At 55.1% G+C, this 19,002-nt stretch overlaps 1 protein-coding gene and 1 long non-coding RNA gene across 5 annotated transcripts in view; one reads left to right on the top strand and one right to left on the bottom strand.

The window, feature by feature from the left end:
• LOC142070093 (uncharacterized) overlaps positions 1-19,002 on the bottom strand; it is a 270,503-nt gene that overhangs the window by 179,001 nt on the left and 72,500 nt on the right. The gene's annotated exons all lie outside the window — the stretch shown is intronic.
• On the top strand, positions 3,451-18,976 carry HMG20B (high mobility group 20B). Of its 4 annotated transcripts, none has more exons than XM_075123309.1 (10): positions 3,451-3,512; positions 5,584-5,672; positions 8,446-8,551; positions 8,971-9,174; positions 9,603-9,723; positions 9,891-9,943; positions 10,783-10,861; positions 11,535-11,750; positions 12,391-12,523; positions 18,729-18,976. In XM_075123309.1, exons 2-10 carry the CDS (start codon positions 5,635-5,637, stop codon positions 18,733-18,735), a joined length of 957 nt encoding a protein of 318 aa, XP_074979410.1. In that variant the 5' UTR covers positions 3,451-3,512; positions 5,584-5,634; the 3' UTR covers positions 18,736-18,976. The 4 variants fall into 4 exon arrangements, with proteins under 4 accessions (XP_074979410.1, XP_074979407.1, XP_074979408.1 ...); XM_075123306.1 differs by having other exon boundaries at positions 13,521-18,976; XM_075123307.1 differs by having other exon boundaries at positions 3,483-3,552; positions 5,583-5,672; positions 13,521-18,976.

Here is a 19,002-nt window from a genome sequence, read left to right as displayed (position 1 = left end):
CAGGGGATCCTGGCCATCCGTTCCCTGAGGGAGTCGAAGTCTGCTTTCCTGAAGTCCAGGGTCCGTATCCTGCTGCTTACCTTTCTTCCCTGCGTCAGGATCCTGAACTCAACCAACTCATGGTCACTGCCTCCCAGATTCCCATCCACTTTTGCTTCCCCCACTAATTCTACCCGGTTTGTGAGCAGCAGGTCAAGAAAAGCGCCCCCCCTAGTTGGCTCCTCTAGCACTTGCGCCAGGAAATTGTCCCCTACGCTTTCCAAAAACTTCCTGGAGCACCGCTGTATTGCTCTCCCAGCAGATATCAGGAAAATTAAAGTCACCCATGAGAATCAGGGCATGCGATCCAGTAGCTTCCGTGAGCTGCCGGAAGAAAGCCTCGTCCACCTCATCCCCCTGGTCCGGTGGTCTATAGCAGACTCCCACCACTACATCACTCTTGTTGCACACACTTCTAAACTTAATCCAGATCTGCACATGTGCATGCTGCACAGCTTGTCCTGCTCAGATTTCGGAAGGCACTTCAGATTCTTAAACCTTTAGTCCAGTGCTGTAGCTATCTTTAGAAATCTCACATTGGTACCTTCTCTGTGTTTTGTCAAATCTGCAGTGAAAATATTCTTAAAATGAATAACATATGCTGGGTCATCATCAGAGACTGCTATAACATGAAATATATGGCAGAACGTGGGTAAAACAGAGCAGGAGACACACTATTCTCCCCCGAGGAATTCAGTCACAAATTTAATTAACACTTTTTTTTCTAAAACGCGTCATGAGCATGGAAGCATGTCCTCTGGAATGGTGGCCGAAGCGTGAAGGGGAATATGAATGTTTAGCATATCTGGTTTGTAAATATGCCGGCTACAAAAGTGCCATGCAAATGCCTATTCTCGCTTTCTGGTGACATTGTAAAGAAGAAGAGGGCAGCATTATCTCCTGCAAATGTAAACAAACTTGTTTGTCGTAGCAATTGGCTGAACAAGAAGTAGGACTGAAGGGACGTGTAGACTCTGAAGTTTTACACTTTTTTTGTCTTTGAATGCAGTTTTGTAACAAAAAGAATCTACATTTGTAAGCTGCACTTTCACAACAAAAGGATCGCACTACAGTGCTTGTATGAGGTGAATTGAAAAATACTATTTCTTTTGTTTATCATTTTTACAGTGCAAATATTTGTAACCAAAAATAATATACACTTTGATTTCAATTACAACACAGAATACGATATATATGAATCTGCAGGAAAACATCCAAAATATTTAATACATTTCACTTGGTATTCTATTGTTTAACAGTGCGATTAAAACAACAATTAATCGTGATTAATTTTTTGAGTTAATCACATGAGTTAATTGTGATTAATCGACAGCCCTAGTATCTATATTGAAAAGTTAAGGCAGGTCACCAGAAGGTGACGTGTCTCAGACATGTTCCTTTCAGGCAGGACGTAACAGAGGCACACGTCCGAATCTTCTCATGTGCATATGGTCTGTTGTACGCCTCACAGTGTAGTTCTAGGCAGAAGAAAAGATTGTGAAATCACAAGAGAGGAATGTCACAGGATAAACCAAACAGCAGAGGTATCCTCTTTATGACTAAAGACACAGGATTGTTAAGGTATATCTGGAGGGCAAAAGGAAACACAGGCTCCTCCATCCAGGAGGCAAATCAACAAGTGTTGGTGTTATGAAAGCAGGGCCACAGCCAGCCTGGCTGGAACATGCTGGTGAGCAATATTCCACGGGCTATGAAAGTATCTTGTTAAGGAGGTCAAGACTCTAGAATTCTTGTTAGCATTTTGGTTTATATGTAACCATTTGTTTCCAATATTTCTACTTGCTACTACCTGAGTCTCTGGGCGCTGTTAAGTAACCCGAGGCCTGATTTCACTGTAAACAGATCTGAGCGCTGTGTGTTAAGCGGAGCGGTGATCCGAGGCGACGCTGGTGATCTGAGGTGAAACCGTTTCTTTGGAAGCAGCGAATCTGTGAATACCGCGAGCGTCCAGTGAACCAGGTGCTGGAGGCTCCAGGGAGATGCTTGGGGAGCGCAGGGGGTTGGAGTGTGCAGTCCCTAACTTGGGGAGAGAGAGAGTTGGGGACCTGACTCCCAGCAGGCACTGACGAGGCTTCTTCATGCTAAGGGCAGGTGCTAGGAAGGAGCCTCCCAGACCTAGGTCCTCCCGGGAAGCATCACATCTGGGCTGGGGCATTGTCGTGTTACTTGCATGGCATGAGACGTTGACCAAGTGACTGTTTTGTATCTGTACCTTGAAGATGGTTTTAAAAAGAGCCCTGGACGCAGATCCACTGCGGCCATTGGGTATCGACATTGTGTCTGTGCACATAGAATCATAGAATATCAGGGTTGGAAGGGACCTCAGGAGGTCATCTAGTCCAACCCCCTGCTCAAAGCAGGACCAATCCCCAATTTTTGCCCCAGATCCCAAATGGCCCCCTCAAGGATTGAGCTCACAACCCTGGGTTTAGCAGGCCAATGCTCAAACCACTGAGCTATCCCTCCCCCCAAGCTCTGTGCTTCTGGTTCTTGGGGATGCCCAGGAGCTTCTGGTGCCTGTTTCCCACCCCGTAGGGTTTGCAGCGCCTGACTTAACTTTTCTGGGGCTCCTTTGACTCTCAGCCAAGGCCAAAAATGGCAGACTGTCATGTGCGATTTGAGGCAGGCTCACAAAATGCTGGAGGCTTGTCCAGAACCAAGCAAATTTTGTGTCTCCAAGTTTAGGGGGTCCTGGCTGTATGGGGGAGGCATATTGGGGGGGTCCTGGCTGGGAGTGGCTGGAGACTCTGGCTGGAGTGTGTGGGAAGAGAGTACAAACCCTGGCTGGGGGGGTACAGATCTTGGCTGGTGGCGGTAGAGACCTTGCCGGGAAGGGGGGTACGGACCCTGCGTGTGGGAGGGCTGAGGAGATCATAGAATCAGAGAATATCAGGGCTGGAAGAGACCCCAGGAGGTCACCAAGTGCAACCCCCTGCTCAAAGCAGGACCAATCCCCAATTTTTGCCCCAGATCCCAAATGGCCCCCTCAAGGATTGAACTCACAACCCTGGGTTTAGCAGGCCAGTGCTCAAAGCACTGAGCTAGCCCTGCCCCGCGACCTGTGAGATGTAGGTCACAGACCCCGTTTGGGGGGGGGGAAGTCTCTGGCTGGCGCTTGCGCAGGGGAAGGGGGAGGGGAGTCGATTACATTTGGTAACTGGCCCTTTAAGACCCTCCTCTGGCTGAGGCTCCGGAAACCGATTCTTGATTGGTTGGGGCCCCAGTCGCGCGCAACCGAACTTGACGCAGCCAGCGCGCGCTGCCGTAGCCCCTCCCTCTGTCTCTGACAGAGGCCGCTCCGGCCAATCAGCCTCTGCTTTATCTGCATATTGCCTCCAGGATGACCAATCCGAGTCCTAGGTGTGGGCAGTTTATTAGCATAACGATGGTGGGCGGGGCGGAGGCAGCAGGGAAGGGTGGTTGAGCCTGAGGAACAGGGTTGCTGAGTCAGGGAAGTTTGGGGGATTGGAGGCGGGAGGGGCTGTGGACGAGGTGGGTGCGGGGGGATTGGAGGGGTGTGGGGGGGCAGGGGAGGAGGTGGGGGATTGGGGGTGGGGGGATTGGAGGGGTGTGGGGGGACAGGGGAGGAGGTGGGGGGTGGGGGATTGGAGGGGTGTGGGGGGACAGGGGAGGAGGTGGGGGGTAGGGGATTGGAGGGGTGTGGGGGGACAGGGGAGGAGGTGGGGGATTGGGGGTGGGGGGATTGGAGGGGTGTGGGGGGGCAGGGGAGAAGGTGGGGGGCGGGGGGATTGGAGGGGTGTGGGGGGGCCGGGGGAGGAGGTGGGGGATTGGAGGGGTGTGGGGGGGCAGGGGAGAAGGTGGGGGGCGGGGGGATTGGAGGGGTGTGGGGGGGCCGGGGGAGGAGGTGGGGGATTGGAGGGGTGTGGGGGGGCAGGGGAGAAGGTGGGGGGCGGGGGGATTGGAGGGGTGTGGGGGGCCGGGGGAGGAGGTGGGGGATTGGGGGTGGGGGATTGGAGGGGTGTGGGGGGGCAGGGGAGGAGGTGGGGGATTGGGGGTGGGGGATTGGAGGGGTGTGGGGGGGCAGGGGAGGAGGTGGGGGATTGGAGGGGTGTGGGGGGACAGGGGAGGAGGTGGGGGATTGGGGGTGGGGGGATTGGAGGGGTGTGGGGGGGCAGGGGAGGAGGTGGGGGATTGGGGGTGGGGGGATTGGAGGGGTGTGGGGGGGCAGGGGAGGAGGTGGGGGATTGGGGGTGGGGGATTGGAGGGGTGTGGGGGGGCAGGGGAGGAGGTGGGGGATTGGAGGGGTGTGGGGGGACAGGGGAGGAGGTGGGGGATTGGGGGTGGGGGGATTGGAGGGGTGTGGGGGGGCAGGGGAGAAGGTGGGGGGCGGGGGGATTGGAGGGGTGTGGGGGGGCCGGGGGAGGAGGTGGGGGATTGGAGGGGTGTGGGGGGGCAGGGGAGAAGGTGGGGGGCGGGGGGATTGGAGGGGTGTGGGGGGCCGGGGGAGGAGGTGGGGGATTGGAGGGGATTGGAGGAGTGTGGGGGGGCAGGGGAGGAGGTGGGGGATTGGGGGTGGGGGGATTGGAGGGGTGTGGGAAGGGCAGGGGGAGGAGGTGGGGGATTGGAGGGAGAATGGGGGTCCTGGATTGGGGGCTAAAAGGAGCCCCGGGGAAGGAGCTGCTGCAGATGGTGCAGGGGAGGGGGGGGGGAGCAGTGCTGGGTGCTCTTCCCCTAGTCTGACCTTGTTAGTCAATAAAGGGCTATAAGATGGGGGGGGGCAGAGCTCCCCATCCCGCCCCTCTCTGCCCCTGTCTCCCCAGTTCCCCTCTCCTGGGTGTCTCTGTTGCAGTGACCACTTGTGTCGCGTGCTCAGTGCAGGGGCTGGGAGCCAGGATGCCTGGATTCTGTTTCTGCCTTTGCCACTGACTCGCTGGGTGACCTTGCACAAGTCATTCCATGCCTCCGGTCCTCAGTTTCCCCAGCGCTAAGAAGCCCCTGAAGCACTCTGAGAGTGCAACTTGTAATTCACATTAGAGTGTTATGCTTGTGAACTTTAGTAGGGTTGTGGATCAGGGCACCTAGAGCTTCAAATGAACATCTTTTATTATATAAATTGAAATAAATCAACTGGGAAATTCCTGAAGCAACATCCACAGAAAAGCAGCTGCTAGTCAGACTGTTAAGTATGCAGTACTGTGCCAATGTTGCTTTACATTATTGTATCTCTGGAATATCTTTTCTTTTCTGTGCAATGTTAAGGTTGCAATTTAAATAGCCTTGTTTTGTTTTGCGAATTTATCATTTTGCTTCTAGAGGTGATAAGGGAAGTTATTTGACCAGGGTCACACAATGAGCTAGTATGTGAGCTGTGAATAGAACCCAGGAGTCCTGAGCCACCAGAGCAGGAGACAGTACTTCCTCCTGAGTGGGATGTGTCAGGTGGGCACTGGGACCTTGTTTTGGTGGGATTGTAGCTTGCTCAGTTGCTGCTGGGTTTGGGATTTGCTCCCTGCTGCCCAGTTGCTGAAATGTCCATAATGAAACTTGATTGTACATTACAGGTGGCCTGGTCTGAGCTGCTTGAGCATTAGCTGGTGTTTGCAGAAATTGGTCATGTCGCATGCTGCAAAACAGCTGGCCGCTGGCATCTTGTAAGTGTTGCAGATTCTTTCCCCCTACCAGACTGCAACAGGCTGACTGTTGTGGTGGTCATGGTGATGCTGACAGGTCCCACAGTGCCTGACAGCAATCAAATCTAGGTAATAGATTCATAGAGCTTAAGTTTTCTGCGACCATTAGATCATCTAGTCTGACCTCCTGCATAGCAAGGGCCAGAGACCTTCACCCAGTTACCCCTGGACTGAGCCCAATAGCTTGTTTGGCTAATGCATCTCCCAGAAAGGCAGCCAGCCTTCATCTGAAGACATCAACAAGTGGAGGCTCCCTTGGTAGTTTGTTCCAATGATTAATCACCCTCACTGTTAAAATGTTGGGCTTAATTTCTAATGTGAATTTGTCTGGCTTCAGTTTCCAGCCACTGGTTCTTGGTCTGCCCCTCTTTGCTAGATTAAACGGCCCGTTAGTCCCTGGTATTTTCGCCCATGTAGGCTACATGTAGGCTGTTATCAAGGCAGTTCTTGATTGTGATGAGCTAAACAGATTGAGCTCTTTAAGTCTCCCACTGCAAGGCATTTTTCCAGATCATTTTTGTGGCTCTTTTCTGCACCTTCTTCAATTTTTCAAGAGCCTTTTTAAAATGTGGACCCCAGAACTGGACGCAGTATTCCAGTGTTGGTCTCACCAATGCCACATACAGAGGTAAAATCAACTCCCTGCTCCTGCTCGCTACTCCCTGTTTGTACAGCCAAGGATCGCATCAAAGATTTTGTTGTCATAGTGTTGTACTGGGAGCTCATGTTGAGTTGCTTCTCCATTATGACCTCTAAACCCTTTTGCAGACACTGCTTTCTTTGTTCCTAGATGAATAACTTTGCATTTGATTGTATTAAAATGTATTTTGTTTGAATGGGCCCCGTTTACCAGGTGCTCCAGATCACTCTGTATGACTGCCCTGTCCTCCGCTTTAGTTACCACTCAGCCAATCTTGTTGTCATCTGCAAACATTATCGACACTGGTTTTATATTTAATTCCAGATCATTGATAAACATGTTGAAGAGCATCAAGCCTAGTACCAGTCCCTGTGAAACCCCACTAGAAACACCCCTGTTTGATGGTCATTCCCCATTGGCAATTACTCTTTGAGAGATGTCACTTAGCCAGCTCTTAATCCATTTGTTGCATTATACATAGTGGAGCTTACTAGTTTTTCAGTCAGAATGTCAAGCAGTAGAAACGCAAATACCTCACCAAAGTCTGTTACATCTACATAGTTAACTTTATCGGCCAGGCTTGTAATCTCAAAGAATGAAATCAGGCTTGTTGACCAGACCTGTTTTCCATAAACCCATGCTGACTGGCATTAATTATGCTCCCAGCCATTAATTCTTTATCAATTAAATCATTTTGTATTTTCCGTTATTTTGCCCAGGATTGATGTCAGGTTAACAGGCCTATAGTTATCTGAGTCATCCCACTTGCACATTTGGAATACTGGTACAACATTAACTCTTTTCCAGTCTTCTGGAATTTCTCTGGTATTCCAAGACATACTAAAAATTAACATCTCCTCTGAGATCTCCTCAGTCAGCTCTTTTAAGACTCTTGGTGCAAGTTCGCCAGGCCTGCTTATTTAAAAATACTTATCCCTAGCAGATGTTGTTTAACATCGTCCTTAGTTACCAAGGGACTCAAAAGTACTTCATCATGCTCATATGGTGCAAGATATGATACTGCCTCTTTCCAAATGCAGAAGAGAACACTTCTGCCTTTTCCTGAATCATCATTAACAGTTTTATTTTCTCCATCTAGTAATGGGTCTGTACCTTTGCTAGGATTTCTTTTGTCTCTATATACTTAAAAAAATTCCTTCTTATTGTCCTTAGCCTTGCCAGCCATGGTTTTTTCCCTGATGTCTTTAGCTTCCCTTATTAATTTTCTGTACTTCATAGCTGCTAATTTATATCTGCTGCTATTTACTTCCCTGTTTTTGCGTTTGTTATGGATTGCTTTTTGATTTCTAATTCCTGTCTTCACTCCTCCTGATCCTGTAGCTGGACTTGTTGAGGTGGAGCACCACTGGGGTTCCCTGGGGGAATATCTGATTGCGGGAGCTGGGCCCTAGTTTGCTGTTCTGCCTTGGGCTGTGGCTTGTGTAAGATGCTCCAGATGAAGGCAAAACTCTCCTCTATGATACACCAGTACCAGCCCTTTCCTTCTCTCCATACTATGCCAGGGAGGGTGGAATGTTGTCTCCAGCCACAGATTAGTGGATGTGCTGGCTACAAGGACTGATGGATGGCCCTTGGAATTGGTACCCAGAGGAGTATAACTTCAGATCCAGTTCTCAGTTGTGTGAGAACCCTTCTCGTTCTGACTCTTCTCTGCAGCTGCTTGACCTGCCAGCAGAGGGCATGACTTGGGCTGTAACCTGTGTGCAGGAGTGCCCCAAATTACCCTGGGCCATGCTGGTCTTGGTGGGGTTTGTGGAACCCCTTAGTTATTACAGTGCTAGCTTCTCCCAGCAAGGGCTGCTGTGGGGAAGGGTGTGGGAGCTCTGGCACTGGGAGGGAGTCGCCATCTGCTACCTCAACCCCAGCTTCCCCCAGTAGGAGTCGCCCTTGTGAAGGGCTGTGGAGAGCGCTGGCTGCGTGGGAAGCTCAGTGCTCCTGCAGTCCCAGGCCCTCCCAGCAGGAGGTGCTGCCGGGCGTAGTGGCATGCACCAGCAGTGCCAGCCCAGTAGTGTCTCTGCAGTTGTGCTTCAGCCTTTTCCTTCACCGAATGTGACACAAGCTCCCTGGTTGCAGACATGCCACCGGCAAAGGCCAGCATGGAAACTTCCTGGTCGCCATCAAGCAGGAGAAGGGGGAAGTTCCCCGGACCAGCAGCGAGAAGCCCCATGGCGAGGAGGAGGTGAGCCCCTCTGTGATGTGATCTGGCTCTTCTGCTTTCCCAGCCTGCCCTGAGCACAGGACCCATGCGGTGGCTCAAATGCAGCCGCACAGTGCTGGGACAGCTGGGTTTACAGCACTGCAGGGAGCTGCTTTGCTGGGGTTTTGTGCATAGCCCTTTCCATAGAAATGCGTTTGCTTACCCTGCAGTAGTCCTAGCGTAGCTGTGCAGCATGCCAGGCTGCCGCAGATGGTGCTGGTGCCTTGTGGCTGCAGCACGGGGTTGGGAAGAGAGGCCAGGAGCCCTGGGCTCGGGAGGGCTAATGACAGGGGTCTGCGTGGCGCTCTGTCCCTCTCTTCCTGCTGTGGACACAGTCACTTAGTGAGCTTCAGTCCAGCATGTTGGTTGATTTCTTTCCCTCCCCTGCCACGGGGTGACAGCCAGTGAAGAAGAGGGGCTGGCCCAAAGGGAAGAAGAGGAAGAAGATTCTGCCCAACGGCCCCAAGGCCCCAGTGACCGGCTACGTCCGCTTCCTGAATGAGCGCCGTGAGCAGATCCGCATGCAACATCCTGACCTGCCCTTCCCAGAGATCACCAAGATGCTAGGAGCCGAATGGAGCAAACTGCAGCCCACAGACAAACAGGTACTGGGAAGGTGGGGGGGTGTCCAGGGGAGAGACACCTTGCGTTAGCCCAGCCACATCCAGCTGGGACCTGGGTCACAGCCGCGCTCCAGACTCGCTCAGGCTGTTGAGCTGGTTAAGGATTGCATCTTGAGTAGGATAGGCTGCGTCCGAGGGAGGCTGGACCAGGGTCTGCAGGGCATACCCTAATTGTCTGCTGTGCTGTGGGTCTGGGGTCCGGTCCCTTCCATAACTGCAGGACATATGCTGAGCCCCCTGACTGGCCGCTCGACAAGGGGGGAGCAGGGTCCTGACTCCTGGAGTCACACCCTTGAATACTTGCTGGGCCGCTCGCTAAGATCCAGGCTCTGGGGTGATGTTTAGGGCTGCACTTCGCCCCCGCTTCCGTGCGCTATGGGGCGTGCCCATCTGACCCCAAGTGGTTTCAGAGGTACCTGGATGAGGCGGAGCGCGAGAAGCAGCAGTACATGAAGGAGCTGCGGGAGTACCAGCAGTCGGAGGCCTACAAGATGTGCACGGAGAAGATCCAGGAGAAGAAGATCAAGAAAGGTTGGTGCTGGGGATGTGTGGGGCTGGGCTTTGCACTCTGCCCTGTCCCCCACTGACACTGGGGTGGGGAAGGGGCTGGGAGCGTCCCCCTTGGTGCTGTGGGCTGGCAGGGTGGGCCTGGCACAGCAGGATGAGGTAAGTAACCTCTGACCGCTTTGTGCCCCCAGAGGATGCTGTTTCTGTGTCTGTGAACACTCTGCTGAACGGGCACCCGCACAAGGTAGGGACCCTGGCGGCTCTCTGCGAGGGCGGCAGTGCCCAGGGGAGGGGCTGGGTTGTCAGGTGCCAGCTGAGGGAAGTGAAGCTGAGGAGTGCAGAATCCCTCATAGAGCATGAGGTGGTAAATCCTGTCCAGCTGCATGGGCTCTGCCAGGAGCTGGGGGTGGCAGTGGTGAAGTGGGGCCTGACTCCATGCCGGGCAGTGCCGTGCTGGTGTGACGTGTGTCCGGCTGGTGGTGTGTGGCCCTTAGCTCAGTACATGTGTCATGCCCCCTCCTCCCCCCGATGATGCTGCTTGCTCAGTCCATGTCTGTCCCACCGTGTGCCCACACACCCACTGACTGGGCCAGGGGCTGCCTGTCTGTACCCTGCCACCTTCCTAATGTCCTTCAGGCCATTGGCAGACTTGCTGCATGTGACTCTGCCCTGGCAGAGGGGCATGAGGGGGTCTTGACTGCAGATTGGGATTAGACAGAGCTACTCAGCCGTGGCATGTGGAGCTGAGCCTGTAACAGCTGGAATTATTGTGCATCCTTTAAAATTCCTCTTCCAGCTGCCAAGGCTGGGGATTGTGTCTTGGCCCGGCCAGTTGTGGGGAGCCCAGGACTATCACCTGGCCCATGTGGGACCCACCAGCTCCCCTGGGGCCATGTGTTGGGACTGGCAGGAGCCCTTATGCCCCGCTGCCTTCCCCCATCCTTGAGCTGAAGCAGAGCAGGGGCCGGGTGTTTGGACCCCAAGGTGGGCAGGAACCCCTCCCAGGCGAAGGGAAGTTCATCCCTTGGGCTAGAGTTGACCTGTCCTGGCCAGTGGCCGTTAACCTGCATCGCTCCCGGCCAGGGCGGGGACTGCTGCGGGGATGGCTTCTCCACGTTTGATGTGCCCATCTTCACTGAGGAATTCTTGGACCAGAACAAAGGTACGGAGCCTGGAGGAGGGGGGGATTTAACTTGCTGGGGCAGTGACCGTTCTGCATTCTGTTTGCACAGCGCCTAGCGCGGTGGGGTTCCCTAGAATACTATCAGCGACACAGCCCAGGCCAGGGGCGGGGGAGGCTAGAGACTGTGGTTCCCAGTACTCTCACCTCCCAGCAGGGGGCAGGCCCAGGATCCCTGGTGTAAATAGACCTCTGGGGCTTGCCGTAGCTGATCTCACCATGGCCCATGTGGCTGGTCAAAGCTTGATCCTTCCCAGCAAGCCAAACTAGACCCCTAATGCCCCAAGGCGAGTTTGGGGTGGGCGGGGGTCGCAGCCTGTGGATTTGGCCTGCTGATCCTGTCAGCTTCACGGCAGGGTGCCAGACAGCCCTCGGAACAGAGTCGCTGATCCCAGCTTCCTGCCTGGAGTCAGCTTCCACCTCAGTTGGCCCAGCAGGGGCCAGGTGCAGGGGCTGATGGGCCGAGAACATGGGCAGCACCTAGCGCCGTGGGGCCCTGATCCTGGCTGGGGCCTTGGGGCTCTGCCATAACCGAAGTCATTGATGGCACCGCTGTGTGAGCCCTGCGTTGGCCCCAGGCCTGTCTCGAGTTGGGGGGAGCTGGGCTCTCCCCCTTCCTCTGCACTGACCCGCCCTCCTGTCTGCGGTGGGGCAGCGCGGGAGGCTGAGCTGCGGCGCCTGCGGAAGATGAACACGGAGTTCGAGGAGCAGAACGCTGTCCTGCAGAAGCACACGGAGAGCATGAGCTGCGCCAAAGAGAAGCTGGAGCAGGAGCTGGCAGTGGAGGAGAGGCAGACGCTGGCCCTGCAGCAGCAGCTCCAGTCCGTCCGGCAGGCCCTGACCGCCAGCTTCGCTTCTCTCCCCATCCCAGGTGAGCCCAGGAGGCAGAGAGAGGAGGATCGTGGGAACACTGCCTACGGGGAGCCTCTGCCTGAGCAGTCCACTGGCTGTCGGCTGGGCTGTCACTAGAAAGGGGGAGCCCGGGGGTCTGATACTCTGCACATGGGGGGTGGCTGGAGGTGAGGCTTGGGGTCTCAGAAATCTCCCTCCCTTTCCCTCTAATCTCAAAAGATCCCAAAGCACCCCATGGTGGCCTGAAGAAAGGAGTCTCTGGCACTCTGGCCCCCACGCTCCCCCAGGCTGGGGTGTGGCTGGCTCAGCACGCAGCCAGCAGGTGGAGGCAGAGGGTGGAGAAAGTGTCTGTGTCAGAGCGTGGGGGTCTTCCCAACACGCCCACGTGTGGTAAACTCACTCTGGGGGTGAAGGGCCAACTGGGATTTGACCCAGATGTTGCAGGGGACGAAAGGGGTGGGCCTCAGAGCTGAGCTCTCCACCCAGTGTGGAAACGCCCTGGAAAGGGCCACGGGCGAGGCATCCTGCCCCTCTCTGTAGAGTGTCAGTCCTAACCCCTACAGGGCTGCCTGTGCATCGCAGCAGCTGGCCTCTGGGGGCACTGGGCTCGGGACTCCGGCTGGGCTCCTGCGCTTTGCTAACCAGGCCCCTGTCCCCAGGCACCGGAGAGACGCCCACGCTGGGCACCCTGGACTTCTACATGGCCAAACTGCACAGCGCCATCGAGAGCAACCCGCTCCAGCACGAGAAGCTGGTCGTGCGCATCAAGGAGATCCTCTCCCGGATAGCCAGGTGAGCGGGAGACTCTTCCCTGCCAGGCCTGAGGACGGGGGGCTGGGGTTCTCCTGCAGGGTTCGGTGACCGGTGGGCCTGGGCATTGGCCATGGCAGCTGAGATCCTGGCAGGTGCTCAGTACCCAGAATTCTGTGTGTGAGGCCAGAATTGGTGTGGCGGGTGGGGAGCCAGGGCTCAGCAGGTGAGAGCAGGATGTGGTGGGATTGACCCAGGCTGCCCTGATGCTTGGCTTCTCCCTGGACCATTCTTGGGGGATGGGGGAGGCATGTGGGTCCCCTACAGCATGCCACACCCTGGTGTGGTGGTGCTGGTTGGGAAACCCCTGGTGCCAGGGGCTGCAGGGAGATCTTTGCTGCATGGCTGCACTCTGCCTAGGCCCCAAGCCCGTTCTGACCGCCCCTTGCAGCCAACCACCCCTTCCTGGGACACAGAGCAGCCCAAATGCCCCCAGGGCACCCGCAGGCCAGCTCAGGGCTGAGCAGATCTGTGACTGGAAGGGTCCATGCTTGGTGCTTGTAACTCCATGTTTTGGGGCCCACGTGGCCAGGGGAGGCCCCCATTTTAAATGGCAGCTGTGTAGGGGAGGGATGTCCTGGGGTCCCTCTCCCTGCTGGGATTTCCTCCCCGCTCTTCCACAGGGGCCCAGGAAGTTGCATGCTGACCGCTAGAGCTGCCCTGAGCTCGCTGGCTGGAGCCCAGCCTTGCCTGGCAGGGACTGGACTTGGTCGCTGTCCCACAGCTGCTCGGTGACTCATGTGAAGTGGGCTGCTGGCTTTGACTCAGTTTCCTGGGGGCAGGTGTCTGCATTGCAGCATCTGCCCCTGGAGTGAACAGACTCGTGTGGCAGTGAATGGGCACTGCCTGTTCTGAGGAGGAGCACTCCCTCCGGCCCCACACCACTGCCCCCCCCCCCCCCCCCGCCGCCGCCGCCCCCTGAGCTGCTGAATGAGCCGCGAGTGCCTAAGCAAGCTGTGTTTTTCCTTCCTGTTTTTAGTGAACACTTATGAAAGGCCTGGTGTGTCCTGCGGCCCAGCGCTGACTCAGACTGGGACCCTCAGCCACCTCCTCCCACCCGCCCTGACACCTGGAATCCGCTGGAGCCTTGCGGCTCAGCACCTCCGCTTTGCACAGATCTTTGCTGGAGAAGGTCCTTTGAAAGGGTTGAGTAACTCTTGGTCCTTCCGTGCAGCTGAGAACTGTGGGCCAGGCCTCTGTGGGGTCTTGGGGGGCAGGCTGCCAAGCAGGGACAGCAAGGCAGCTTGCAGGGTCACTTCTCGGCTCCTCCTGAGCCCCTGGCTCGCTGACTGCCAGGTCTAGGGCTTAGTGCAGCGCCCGGGCGGTATGACTGGATGTGCTGCAGGCTCCGCGTGCCCCATTGCAAACTGGCCCTCCGTTCTCCAGCGAGGCCCCAAGATTGTGCAGTGATGCTGGAAATCCTGCAGCAGCTGCATTAAATTAAACCACACAGCCTTAAAGCTGACCAGAAGCTGCCCCTGGCCGCTCACTGTGACAGTAAATCAGGTGTGTCTCGGGCTGGCCCCACCTTCCAGTTGTCAAGGTAATGGAGAAGTCTGTCTTGCCAAGGCAGGGCAGAAGTGCTCGTCGCTGGGAGGGTGCTGGTGTAGACCAGGCACTGCTGTCCTTACCCGTGTCACCTAGACCTGTGCCGAGCAGAAGAGGACACAGCAATGATAATGCCACTGTCCTACCCATGTTAGCGCAACCTCCCCTAGAGCTGCATCAATATTTGGGCAAAAATAGATGGGTTCCTCCTTCCCCCCCACACAAAAAATGTCTACTGTAGACCAGCCCAAGCTATCAGCAGTGAAACGGTTCAGTGTTGGCATTGAAACTACCATTGTTAGGTTTCAGAATTAACCCATTGCAGTGAATGGGGCTGTTCACCCCCGTGGAGCAGTTGTTTCAGGCTGTCTGCAGACTCAGGCACTCACGCTTGAGTCACATGAAGGCTGTCGCTCTTTGAGCGCTGCGATCCTGGCAGTGTGTAGTGGGGTGGGAGCTCTGCTCCCCTACCCCTAAAATAGCATGGCTGAGTATTATGGGGCTGGCCCTGCTGAGCCCTGCCCTAGGGGGCCTGGGGAAGCCATGTCTGCACGCCGGGGTCAGGCCAGCTTGCTTGTTCTCAGCATGGGGTCCTCTGCCTTAGTTAGCTAAGGGGCATGTTTGTAGTGTGGATGGGACCAGCTCGGTCAGAACTGTGCCGGGACCAGCCTGATCAGTCTAGTTACAGTCCTGCTGCCTGGAACAGGTCCTTGTCTGCATTTGGGTCTGTGGTGTAGATGGGCCCTTATCTAATCTTAGGGTCTGTGTTCACTGCTGAGTTAACCCAGGCTCTTACCCCAGTGGAACCTCAGCCCACTCCTGTCCACACACAACCTTGTCCTCTGAGTTTGGTGGTGCTCTCAACCCCGGTTATCTGGCCCGGGTGCCACTTTCACTTGGATGGGAACCTGCCCACTTTGCAGTGAGGGCGCAGGCAAAAATCACTCCGTGCTGACAATCCTCCAGCACCTTTCCACAGTTCCCCCCCATGTGCCCAGGAGGACAGACAAGTTCTCCCACACTTCACTGGGAAAGATCCCTAGAGCAGCTCAGCTCACTGCAGCACAAAGCACCTGGGAAAAGCCCCTGATGTCCTTGTGACACCCAGGCAAGAGCCATGCCAGCGTGGGCACAGTAACAGGTGAGGCGCTGCTCGCCCTGGCTGGGCTGGCCTGGGCTCAGACCTGGGTGCAGATCATCTGCGTTACTCTGCAGTGTAGTCATACCCCACGAAGTGTAGGCATGAGTCTCCAGGGTTATCATATTCAGTTCCCTGCCATCCTGTCCTGAGCCCACAGGGGCTGGGAGGGGCAGAGGCTGCTGAGGGTGGGCAGACAGCACCCATTTAATTGCCCAGTAGGTGCCCGGAGCTCTGGGGAGGTGGGACAGTGCAATTTAGAGAGCTGTGCCCTGGCGGGAGGGTGCCATTCTCTGTGCGTGGGCAGGGTGGGAACCCCACTCCATCCTGGCCAGTCCTGCAGACGCCGCACCAGAGATGGCCACTGAGGGCACGTCTACATTGCAGTTCAAACCCACGGCTGGACTGTGCTGGCTGATTCGGGCTCATGGGATCTGGGCTACAGGGCTGTGTAATTGTGGTGCAGATGTTTGAGGTGGGAGGGTCCCAGAGCATTGAGCCCGAAAGCCCCTTAGCCCGAGCCCTGCAAGCACAAGTCAGCTGGCCCAGGCCAGCCACGGGTTGTTAATTGCAGTGCAGATGTGGGCTCAACTCTTAACGCTTGCCAATCAGCCATAAAGGCTAGAGATGTGATCTGGCTCCAAACGCCCTCGTAGCTGGGGCAGGGGGCCTGGCCCAGCTCAGACATTTCATTTATTTTTACAAAGAAGTTATTTAATCCAGTCTGAAGTTGACTGTGACCGAACCTCTGGGTGAGCAGCGAAGAGTCGCTCAGTTCCCTCCCGGAGCCTCCTTCCGATGGGTGAACCCCACGTGGTGCCCTCTTGCTTCAGGACGCGCATTGCTAATCCCTCTCTGTGTTGGTCTGGCCTGTGAGAGGTGGGGCTGGAGTGTGACGTTTTGATTTGGTTTTGGTGAGCAGTGAGGACCTCATAGAAGAAATGATTGTAGGGGGACAACCTTAATTCCAGCGATCATAAGCTAATTCAGTTCAAACTAAATGGAAGGATAAAGAAAAATAGATCTGTGTCTAGGATTTTTTATTTCAAAAAGGCTAACTTTAAAAAATTAAGGAAATTAGTTAGGGAAGTGGATTGGATTGAAAAACTTGTGGATCTAAAGGCGGAGGAGGCCTGGAATTACTTCAAGTCAAAGTTGCAGAAACCATCAGAAGCCTGCATCCCAAGAAAGGGGAAAAAATTCATACGCAGGAGTTGTAGACCAAGCTGGATGAGCAAGCATCTCAGAGAGGTGATTAAGAAAAAGCAGAAAGCCTACAAGGAGTGGAATATGCAAGGAGCGCCAGGTACTTGGGAGGAGCATGGTATGCACTGTGGGGACATGGCAGGATCCGTCCTTCCCTGGGGACGTACCATCTGCATGTGCTACCACTTGGAAATGCCTGTCCTCAACCATGGCACCTGGCAGCATCCCAGCCCCAGCCCTGCTCCGCCAGTAACACAGTGCTTTTCCACCTATGCTCCGCGGACCACTGGGCAGTCACTGACTATGTCTAAGGGGTCCACGAAAGGGCGCCGTTACCATAGCACAGTGGTTTTTAGGGGTCCACAGGCTGGGTAAGATTTCCAAAGGAGTTTGCACCTTTATTCGAGATTTGTAGGGGTCTGTAAATGAGAAAAGGTCACAAACCCCTGGAATAGCAGGTCTTGCGTGGCTGAGAACAGTTTCTCAGTTACAAGGGGATGGGCCATGGCGTGGGAGCTCTGGGAAAACTCCCCGCTCTGCCACCGACCTAGGGCCCATCTCTGCAGGGGAGAGTGGCTCCCTTTCCTGCCTCCCGAGGGCTGTGAGGCCAGATTCCCCAGCCTCGGCAGGGTGCTGAGATACTCCAGTGATGGGGCTGTGCTGAGTGCGCTCTGGGAGCTGCATCCACTGTGTCCTGCTGAGCAGCATTTTCAGTGCCTCTCATTCTACATCACCTGAGTAAGGTCAGTGACTTAAAAGTTCCCCTTGTGCAGGAGCTGCCCTCGGGCCTGCAGTGCCCATCCCTGTTCTGCAGAGCTCGGGGGTCTCTGTGTCTTAACTCAGCGTACCTCGGTAAGTGGGGTTAGTCACTGATCTCGGATCCTGTAATTAGAGAGATTATTTTCTTACTAGCACTACGTAACAAGCGCAATTTCCAATTCGCAGTAGCCTCTCCCTTGGGGCTAACGCTGTCTGCTATGGAGCAACAGCCAGAACCGCTCTGGTCTGGGTAAGCTGCTCCCTGGGGCAGCCCTTCGGCCGCAGCCTGCAGTGCCTGGGAACGGCCAGGGAGACGTTTGATACAAATAAAAATGGGGTAGAGACCCAATCTGGTGCCCTGAGTGAAAGTGGTTCAGGGGTAGGGGTGGGATTGTGGGCGAAGTGTGTTGGGTGGGTGTAGGGTGACCAGACAGCAAGTGTGAAAAATTGGGACGGGGATGGGGGTAATAGGAGCCTATATAAGAAAAAGACCCCAAAATTCAGACTGTCCCTAAAAAATCAGGACATCTGGTCACCCTAGCTGGGCGGCTGTAGCGGCACAGCCGTGGTCCCTGCATTGTCACCAAGTGACAGCTAGGTACGGGAACAGCCGAACCCCTCCGTGTCTCCTGGCTTCAGCAGGGACACCAGGAAGAAGCTCAGCCCCTGGCTATCTCCTCCTTTGGCACGGTGCAAATCTGGGGGCTAGGGGCCTGCCCTAGATTACAAACAGAGCCACCACAGGCCCCATTCCTGAGCTGCTCCTCTGTAGCTGCCGTTCTCTCTAGTCCCAGAGCCCTGCACCAAGGGTGTCTTTGGAAGGCTGGTGCACACCCAGAAATCAGCCAGTCGTTCTTAGCAGCGCTCGCTCTGAGCTAGCGTTCAGTGTCCTAGGCAATGAGGCTTCTAGCATGTGTCTAGCTTGACTAACCCTCTTTCAGAGGTGAATGACAATATTTGCAAAGGGCTTTGAAGATGAGCATCTCAGAGGCTGGAGGGTTTTGTGGTGAAAGCCCAGGTCTGGGAATTGGCAGATCTGGGCCCCTCCTTGGCTGTGCCACAGACGCCTGTGTGACCTTGGGCAAGACACATGACTTGAGATTAGAGATCTGGATGCTGGACAAAGCTCAGGGTGAGGGAAGTGGAGTGTTTGTGAGCAGCATGTGATTCTAGAGCAGAGACAGTGCAGGGACAAGTGCCCCCTAGTACACAGATCCACAGTGCTTCAAAGTCTCTCAGAACCAGTAACCAACACCCACTTCAGCCACCGCTGTTCACAGGAGTTTGGTCCCGTGGTAGTTCCATGCTCCCCGATTAGGCCTCGCACTGCCCACTTTGCGTGTGGGGAAACTGGAGAGATAGTAAATGACTTTAAAACTTCCCTACTAGGCGGGGACCCCGTCTAAGTGACTGTCCTATTGACGCAACCCACACGTTCCCTTGGGTCAACGGATTGGTGTCTCCACGATTCCAGATCAATGCGACTCAACTCACATGGCAGAAGAGCCTTTTTATTTTCTCCCAAACTCTCCCTAGGATCTGAAAGTCAAGTTGGGTTCCCCTGCCTCCCGCAGCAGCCCCAGCTGGTTGTCCCTTTTTCCGGTGCACAAGATGGAACAGAATCCTTCTAGCTGTTCTGCATCCAGGCAGTTCCTGCAGGGCCAAGGACTTGGTGGTGTCAGCCAAGGCTGCGAGTCTGGCATGAAGACACAGAAAGGGGCAGAGACAGAGTGCAGCCGTGTGAAATATTTGCCTTATCATTAAAATCCCACCCAGAACTCAAAGTTCTTGTTTAGATTTCCTTCGTCTG

This window comes from Caretta caretta, chromosome 25, assembly GCF_965140235.1.
Source record: "Caretta caretta isolate rCarCar2 chromosome 25, rCarCar1.hap1, whole genome shotgun sequence".
NCBI lineage: Eukaryota > Metazoa > Chordata > Testudines > Cheloniidae > Caretta > Caretta caretta.
The sequence above is the reverse complement of the archived record's forward strand: the minus strand, read 5'-3'. Positions and strand labels throughout refer to the sequence as shown.